The 9,218-nt window shown below is 53.4% G+C and overlaps 1 protein-coding gene across 1 annotated transcript in view; it reads right to left on the reverse strand.

The window, feature by feature from the left end:
• SAMD11 (sterile alpha motif domain containing 11) overlaps positions 1-5,728 on the reverse strand; it is a 28,487-nt gene extending 22,759 nt beyond the window's left edge. Inside the window, exons 1-2 of the mRNA XM_042031918.1 lie at positions 5,708-5,728; positions 5,314-5,579 (exon numbers count right to left, since the gene is read on the reverse strand). Coding sequence (XP_041887852.1) covers positions 5,314-5,579; positions 5,708-5,728 — 287 coding nt within the window. The remainder of the gene's footprint in view (positions 1-5,313; positions 5,580-5,707) is intronic.
• Positions 5,729-9,218: the final 3,490 nt, after the last annotated feature.

Consider the following 9,218-nt stretch of genomic DNA (forward strand, 5'->3'; position numbering starts at 1 on the left):
CTGCTCCATCCAGACCCTCTCCTGCTCCATCCTGACCCTCTCCTGCTGCATCCTGACCCTCTCCTGCCGCATCCTGACCCTCTCCTGCCGCATCCAGATCCTCTCCTGCTCCATCCAGACCCTCTCCTGCTGCATCCTGACGCTCTCCTGCTGCACCCCCTCTCCCTGAGCGCTGCAGGGGCTGCAGGATGCTGTCTCAGCTCCCAGGCCCCGTTCAGAGGAGGCAGAACCCCCAAATGTGTCTGCACCGTGTTCCCTCCCCAGCTGGAAATAAATTATCAGCAATTTCCCACCTCGGAAATTAACTTGGCGTGTTCTGTCACTCTGCCTGTGACAGGCAGGAGTAGCAGACTGGGATGAACAATATCCTAAATTAAGGCAGAGCAGCCGGGGGGGGGTTGGGGTTTTGATGGATTTTTTTCTCCCCTCAGCCCCAGACAGCCTCCCCAGCACCCCAGGGGTGAGGCAGTGCTTGACCTCTGTGCTGGGTGTCCCCTCTGGAGCTCTGCTGTCCCCAGCTCAGGGAGGGCTGTGCCCAGGCCGTGTCCCTGTGTCACTGTGATGGATGACAGCCCCAGCCCCCGAGAGCAGCCTGGCAGCAGGGCTGTGTCCTCACACAAACCCTCTCCAGGGCTGCCAGTGCCTGCCAGGGACCCTCTGCTGGCTGTGCTGGCTCCTGGCTGGGGCTCACATCAGCTCCTGCAGGTGCAGGTCCCCAAAAGGCTGCAGAGATCAGAAAGCCAAAGGCACTTCTGCACGTCTGGAGCAGCCCCTCCTGCCCTGCCCTCGGCAGGAAAAGCAGCTGTGGCTGCAGAGCAGGAGGAGCCTCATCCCGAACCTGCTGGAGTGAGAGAGAACCTGTGCTCTGGTGGGCAGGGGCTGTGAACTGTGCCAGGAGACAGCACCAGCTCTGACCCACAGCTGCCCCTTCCTACTCCCACTGAATCACAAGGTCAGCTCTTTCTTTGGGGGGAGAAGGTCTGAACCTCCCCATTTTCCAGCATAGGCAAAGGAAAAGAGAAGAGAAGAGAAGAGAAGAGAAGAGAAGAGAAGAGAAGAGAAGAGAAGAGAAGAGGAGAGGAGAGGAGAATATTGCCAAGGTTGTGCCCACGTGCTCTGGTTCAGCTGCCTGCCCTGCAGGGACAGAGCTGGTGAAGGTGAATTAAGGATTTCTCTTCAACCAGCACCAGGACCCCTGGGCACTCAGCGTGCCCTGGAGCACAGGACACAAACAGGGCAATCCCAGGGCTGCAGGGCAGGTGTCCTGGCAGGTGCCACTCTCCGGATGCCCGGCTGGGTGGACAGAGCTGGATCCTTTCTCCTCCCTGCTCTTCCCAGTTATCCCTGCCTCAGCTTCCACACTCTCCCTGTATCCACGTCAGCACCCAGAAGGCTGAGCAGGGAGGGAACAGGGATTCAGGGAATCTCATCCATGGTTCCTGGAAGAACAACCTGACAATTGCAGCAGGAGACTGGCACTTGGGGCATCTGGGTTGGTCTCCAGTACGGAATTGCTGCTGCAAGGGTCAGGCCCAAGGAGATGGGCAGAGCTGCCAAGAGCACTTGTGGGGCAGGAGTTCATTTCCTTCCCTTCTTACACTTCACCTTTTCTGCTCTCTCACATCTCCTTCCTGGGCAAGAAGGGATTTCTCGCTGTGTGTGATATTTTACCCTGCAGCATCCCTGGGAAGTGAGCGGCCGTTTTCCCCCTCCCTTCCCCTCAAATCCAAGTCCCCATTAGGTCAATGACACCTTCCCAGCACTCTGAGCAGGTGTTTGAGCTTTACTCTCAGCCACACCTTCCCACGTTGTTGGGGCTTGGACAAAGCTGCTCCTGACCCACCCTGTTCTATCTCAGATGCTGTTACTGCACTTCTCTTCTGTCCCTCCCCTCCCACACCAATGGAAGAGGCCACTCTTTAAAACAGGAATTAAATGCATGAACCCACAAGATAATGCTGGGCTTAAATCCAGCAGCATGTGAGGATCTTGCTGGTAAAGCTGAGCCTTCCTCCCTGGCTCCCCTGGCTTTCATCTGCCCGGAGATTCCTGGGATAACATCACGGAGATCCTGACAGGCAGTTTGCACCTGGGGGTGGAAAAGCTCCCAGGCTGAGGTAATGCATTTATCAGGGCTGGGTGGAATCTCCCTGTGAGGGGAAGGAAGTTAAAGCTTCCCAAACTACTGCAGAGCGATGGAATTTGTAGAGTCTAATTTAGAATTACAGAATCATTAGGCTTGGAAAAGCCCTCTAAGCTCATCCAGTCCAACTTTTAATCCAGCACTGCCACGTTCACCACTAAACTGTGTCCATAAGTGCCACATCCATGTGTTCCTTGAGCACTTCCAGGGATGGTGACTCCACCACTTCCCTTGTTTGGTGTCTGGGATAATCCAGAGGGCAATAACAAAAGCCAAGACTGGCCGAAATTTTAGTTCAGCTTGTTGGGGAGAGGCAGCTTGGTCAATAGTCTGTGAGAAAAGAAAAAGGCTTCCTGAAGGCAAAGTTTCTGCCTGAATTCTGCTCCATGCTCACTGCACCAGTGCAGCTCTGCCAGTATTACTGTGACTGAAAGAACTGCACAGGTGACACTGACACAGAAATGCCCAACACTGACGCCATCCTTCTCCCTGAACAGCAAAAGCGATGCTCACAGCCAGAGAAACATCCCCAGCAGAGAGTCAGGACAGCTTAACCAGACCTGGGAGTTCAGCAACACAACTGCTGCTTGTAGGCAGCGCTGCAAAGGAGCAGGATTTCCAGGAAGCTGGAATCTGAGAGAAAGGAAATGGATTTTCCTCTGCAGCACCGTCCCAACAACCTCCAGAGCTGAGCGCTGCAGTCTCCCAGCACAGGGACACTTTGGGAAGGAGCTGGGATCAGCTGGCATGAGCTGAATGCTCTGGCTCAGGTGGGAGCAGCGGGTCCCTGCCCCTTCCCAGGGCTGCAGAACAGGACAGGGAAGGTTCTCTCTGCCTCACATCTCCTCTGAAGGCCACGGGCAATGCCCAGCATCACAGAGGAACCTGCTGTCCAAGGCTGAGCTGAGGGACCAGCCAGCAAATTTCCAACTCCTGTTCTAATCCCCAAAGTCTTTCCTTCTCCAGTGCCCAGCCCTCAGAGCAGCAGGAAGCCTCCCTTGTGCCAGCAGTGGAAGGAAACACCACAAATGGAATTGGGAACAGGAGAAAAAGGAACAGGCCAAGTGCTGAAAGCAGTGATGCAGGTGCCCATAGTGCCTGTGCAGGGGGCACGTCCAGGGCAGCAAGAGGAAAACACAGGTTTGCTGAGGCCTGGCCTTGTTTTCCCATCCCAGTTTAACCTATTTCTGCTCTCAGTGGGGGCCAGCAAAGCCCTGGCCCCTGGGGGAGGACACAACAGGTGAATTAGGGCAGCAGCAGATGGGGCACAGTCCCTGCCGGGCCCAGCTGTCGTGTCTGGGCTGCAGCGCCTTTGTGCTGCTGCTGTCCCCAGAGCCACCCCGGCCACCAGGGCCAGCACGAGGGGGGCAGGCTGCTCCCCACTATGGCTCTGGAGAAGCTGGAGTGCCCAGTCTCCCCCTCTTTGGGACAGGGGGGCTGGGGGACCCCTGTCCAAGGGACAAAATGCTTGGGAGTGCTGGGGGTGGGAGCAGGAGATGGTCCCTGCCTGGGCACCGAGCACTGAATTCCTCTTTCTTCCCTTATTGCTGCACTCACAGGAATCCTGCCTGCTCCATTTGCCCCACAGTTCCAGCTTGCCCCCCACACTGCAGCAGAGCTCCCAGGAGAAGGAAAAGAACAACTGTACAAAAGCAGTGAGAGTCTAACCCAGCCGGGAAGAACGCTGCTCTCCTCCAAGGAAATAAAACTTAACCAAGAGACCTCCGGACAAACTGATGGAGAGCTGGGGGATCACTGCCTAAGGACTGCCAAACATTTTTCCTTCATTTCCTAATAAACAAAGCAAAGCAATTACAGCAATTAAAGATTAAAGATAAGAGCACTTTATATTTGGGGGGCCCAGCATTATCAATTATGGAGTTATCATGCTGCCCTCCCTCCTAATGAGACAATCTAGCACTGTAATTTCGCAGCATTAAAAGCATAATTAAAGGGGGCAGGAGAAGCGGGCAGTTCACCAGAACTGATTAGGAGGGTTCCCTGTGCTCTGTGGCCCCGAGCACGGGCACAGCCCAGATCCATTCCCCAAACACCTTTCCATTTCCAGCAGATAACCCTGGAACACAGCTCCTGGACAGCTGCAATGATAAACCCAGGCTTTAATTACAGGAGGGTTTTATGGGAAGAGCTGGTTGCTCTTTTGTCTCCCTGCTCCAAGCCCTCAGCTGCTGAGGGTACCAGCATCTGTCGGAGGTAAGGGGGAAAAGCTGATCTACTCCCAGGCAAGGAACACATAAAACACCAGGAAAGCAATTACAGGCCTTCAGTTCCCTCTGCTCTGTTTTTATAGGGCTTGTCTCAGGATCTGAGCCCCGGAATGCATCAGAGGGAGATGACAACCGAGATGAGGTGCAATGACCTGCACGGGAGGCTGAGGCACGGTGCCTTTAGGGGTTTATTTTCCTGGAGTTACAGATTTTCTGCAAGTCCTGGTTTTTCAGCGGGGTGAGAGAACCCAGAATTTTGCAGCTGAATATTGTGGGCACTGAGGCCTCACAGGAGAGGCCAGGTCAGTTACCAGGACCTAACTCAAGACAATCCTTTCTCCTCTTCCTCTAAGTCTGCAGAATTCCAGGATGAATGTTTATGGCACTGGGAAAAACAGGATCAAAATCAAGCAGTTACTCCTCCCTCCTGCAACTCCATCACTTCTCCCTCACTCCTAGAGGCTCTCACGATGCTCTGTAATCAAACACAGGACCCCACACCTTGCTGCTACCCCTTCCCAAACTCTGCTCCCCAACACTCAATTCCCCTCAATTTAAATGACACCAGAATTTGAGCACAACTGAAAGCAGAAGGCAGGATTTGGGGCCCCCACACCTCTGTGGATAAGCCCACAGACGATTTCTTGGTCGTGCAGCTCCTTGGCCACAAAGACACAGAGCCCTGGGCAGGGAGTGAGGCACAACTGATAATGTGCAAATCCAGACCCTTCAGTGCAAACTCAAGGCCACACAGAGCATCACTCACTCCGAACACGAGTAAGTGAAAATACCCCCCCCAGCTGCCCTTTGTGAGCTGAACTGTGGCATTTGCAGGGTGGTTTCAGCCCCTGGGGGTGACTCCCTGGGGCAGCACTGCCTCCCCAAGGCTCTGCCCGGTTTCTGTGTCTTTGCCCCCACACTCCAGCACGGACAGGGCAGTACCTTCTTTTCATGATACTGATGTGCAGATCCTCCTCCTGCTTCACTTCGGGGTGCTGACCATTGCTCTTGTCGCTCTCCTCGCTGTCCTCACTGTGTGAGAAAATCGAGCTCAGCTCTTTCTTGGGGATCCTGGTGGGGGGCAGGGGGATCGTCCTCTTCTCTGCCAGGCGGCCCCGGTTCTGCGATGGGTTGGGATGGGGAGAGGGAAAGAGAAGACAACAAGAATTTGGTGAGGAATCTCGGACCCGAGGAGCTCCTCTCCGAAGCTGTCAGTCCCTGCAGGGCCCACACTTTGCCCTGTTCATTCACTCTGCAAAAGGACTTTCCAGCAGAGGCACTTCTGTATCCAATTCTTCCACTTCTACCCAAGCCATGCACTTCCAGCCTCTCCTACCCTTTCACTCCCAGCCTGCATCTCATCCACACCGAGAGGAAGGAGGTAGCAGCAGAATCAGGCACCAGTCTCCATCTCCAGAGTATTTCCTACCAAATATCTGCACATCACCATTCAATTAAAGCTCTGCCAGTAGCCCAGGGAAGTCATGACCCAGGGCTGTAAAGGGACACCTGCCTGTGCCAGCCAGCAGCAGGCTCCTGTGACACCAGGGAACACGCTGGAAACCAGGCAGGCTGCAGTGCCACTGCCCCACAGAATCTGTAATTTTAGCCAACAAAACCATGATACTGGGAAGGGAACCCCAGCAAGGGAGAGGCTGCAGTTCTGTGCATGTCCTCTGGACAGGGAGAAAGGTGTGTGAAACAGGGCCCAAAAATGCACAGGAACACTTAAATAATAACAGCTTCTCTGAAAAAAATTGATCTCAACTTTCCAAATAAAGCTGGCAAAAGGCAGAAGTCCTGGGAAAGCCAGTCAGGCTCTCTGCAGGGGAGGAACACTGATAGAAGAGCCCATGTTTTTTTAATTAAACAAATTAAGAACTTTACACAAATACCAAACAAAAACTTGTTTACCTCTGTCTATAAATTCCAGTTGTGGTCATTAAGGGCAGCCCTAATTGCTGTGATAACGAGCTAAACCCATCTGGAAGGCATCACCCCAAGGAGCCACACTGGCTTTTCCCACTGAGCTGCAGGTCCCAGCCAAGCACAGCTGGCTGTGAGCAGCAGCACCCAGGGGAGAGGAGAGCAGTGGGCCAAAAAGGGCACAAAAATGGGAAAATGTGGGGAAAACCATGCACTTTATGAACTCTGCATCTCCTGCCCTCAAATACTTTTTGCGTTCAAGGTGTTTTTCCAGTCCTGCCCCTCTCCTGCTCTGTGCAGACAGAAAATGTGCCCCAAGCGCAGCCTCTGCCCAAAGCCACCTCAGGAACAGAAGCAAACTCAGCCAAAAGGGGAGAAGTTCCAGGGCTATTCCTTGTAAATCCCGGAATTCCATCCCCAGCAATGCAATTTTAGAAGTCCTGTTTGCGCTGTATTTTTACCCTCAGGTTTGGGGCGTTTTATTTCTTTATTTCCTACATCCCTCTGTCCCCAGAAAATTCAAATAGACTGAGCCAATCAATTTTGCCTTTTATGCTCATCTATAGCCCGTTTGGAATCAATTGCACTTCCCTAATCTGTTTAGAGGAATCCACCAGCAGATACACATCACTTTCAAATTAAGCACAAAGGTAGCCAGAAGCCTGGCCCAGAACATCCTCCAAAATCAATTGTCTTGCCATTGACTTGGAAGGGCTCTGGTCCAAGCTGCAAACACACAAACCTCTCCAGAACACGCCCAGCACGTCCCCAGTGAGGAGCTGCTCTCCAGACACCCCTGCGGGGGAACAGCCAGGCAGGGCAAGTGTTGATACAGAATTATGGCCCAGGAACCCTCCAACAACCCCAGCAACACCAGAGAGGAGCCAAAGGTGTTTCCCAACACTGATTCAGCTCAGGAAACCTCTTGGAGGTTGCACCCTCCTCTCCGGACACAAGGATTTCCCCAGCCCTTGGATGGGGAGCAGAACATCCCTTTTCCTCTCTTTAATTAGTGTAACCAAACATCTCTGCAATTCTCCAAAGCCTCTGCGAGGGCTGAGTGTTGAGGGCACTGCAGAACAGCCTCGTGTTCGAGGGCTCCCCTCCCTTCATACATTGTTAAAGATTAATTTTGTGGGTTATGGCTCCAGCTAACGAAGCACAGCTGGAGCTGGAGTCAATAACCCTCCATTCCCCCGACAACTCAGCCCCGCTCCTGCGTCAGCCCGGCCCTCCCTGCTCCACCCTCCCAGGGTTTTTTGACACCATTAATTGCTTTCATTGCCTCTCAAAAGTATTGTCAGGGTGGGGGGTGGCTTTGTTTTTAAAAAATCACAGACAGGAATATTTCCTTTCCCCGGGAAAAATCAGATGGGTACCAGTGCCAGTTACCCGAGTCCAGAGATGCAGCTGCAATTAAAAAACAAAACAACAAGAACTTGGGAACAGCAGCAGGTTCTGGGAGTGGAGAAGTCTGGAAGCCTGATCCTTCTGCCATGCAAGGAAAGGAGCATCAGAAAGATGGAGAACACTGGGGATATTTTTTCCTTTTTGGAGAGATGGGGGAAATTCTGCTCTGTGTGGCTGAGTAGGGTCAGCAGAGTTACAAAATCAAATCCTCCTCCCCCCACCCATCCAGCCCCTCCTGGCTCTCCCCTGGAGCCACATCCTCCCAGCCAAGAATCCCAAAATCCAAGGAGTTGCATAAGAGCCCTGGGAGAGCTCGCAGATGGAATGAGGGGCGGAGAGCTCGGGGCTTGGGGGAGACACAGGAAGGGAGGGGAGGGAAGGTTTCCTGCCCTGGGAGCTGCTGCAGCAGGGTCAGAACAGCTGAACGCCCTGGTGTGACACCGAGAGGCAGCCAGGGAAGGGAAGAGCCCTCGCTGGGAGAGTCCCTGGTGAGCCTTTAATTGATCCCAGCCATGGAAAGGCCGAGAGCTCCGAGGGCTGCGAGGAAAAGCAAAAGAATGCACATGAAAGCAAAGCTTTGGCCAGTCCCTGTGAAACCCTGGACAGCTGATCCTGGTGGGAAGTGACCCAAGCAGATGAGCAGGTGCAGTCCCTGTGGACACCGGGCAGCCAGGCCAGGGCCAGAAAAAAGGCGCAGAAATGCAAATGCCCTGAGAACTGGCTCACATGTAGAAATATCAAAGCTGTTTGCAAGATGATTCACGTGCCTGTGATTCAACCCTCAAAAATAATTACTACTGGATAAAAAACCTGCAGAAGAAACCAGCCCATGCATCCCTTCTACATATGTAAAGCTGGGAAATACAGGGAGCAGGCAGGGAATGCTGGGGGGAGGTAAGAGGGGAGGTTTGTGAGCTGCTGGGAGCGGGAGAATTCTAAATCTCTTCCATATGTGAAGGAAATCCTCAAGCCCAGACAGCATTTTCTCTCTCTTTTTATTGATAATAAAGATAGGGAAAAGGAAAGGGGGAGGTTCGGAGAGCCTGGGATATTTTTCTTTTGCTTTTCCAAATAATAAACCTGGTGGAATGGCTTTAATTAGGGAAATTACACAGCAGTGGGGACCACACATCCCCCTGTAGAATAACTGGCAGAGTTTGCATTTACCTTCAGCTGTGATTAGCGTAAACACCTCGGAGAGGGTCAGGTTGCCTTCCAAGATAATCCTGCCCTGTCCCCTGTGCCTTCATTAGCCCTTCCAGCCCAGTGTGCTCCCAGCCCCACTGTTCCAGTAGCAAATCCAGCCCAGGCACAGCTCTGCTGCCCTGGCCTCACCAGAATCTGCATCCAAGCAGAGGTCACAGGCAGGAGAAGGTGGCCAGGCTCTCATCCCACCTCCCAGCCCAGTGCTCAGCAATGAACAGAGCTCCCGAGGTGTCCCTTCCCCTGCTCCTGCCAGCCACAGCCACAGCCACAGCCCAGCCAGCTGGCCACTGGCAGGTTTATCATCC

This window comes from Corvus kubaryi, unplaced genomic scaffold (assembly GCF_017639235.1).
Source record: "Corvus kubaryi isolate FWS band 111438036 unplaced genomic scaffold, C.kubaryi_AGA036_p1.0 37352, whole genome shotgun sequence".
Taxonomy (NCBI): Eukaryota; Metazoa; Chordata; class Aves; order Passeriformes; family Corvidae; genus Corvus; species Corvus kubaryi.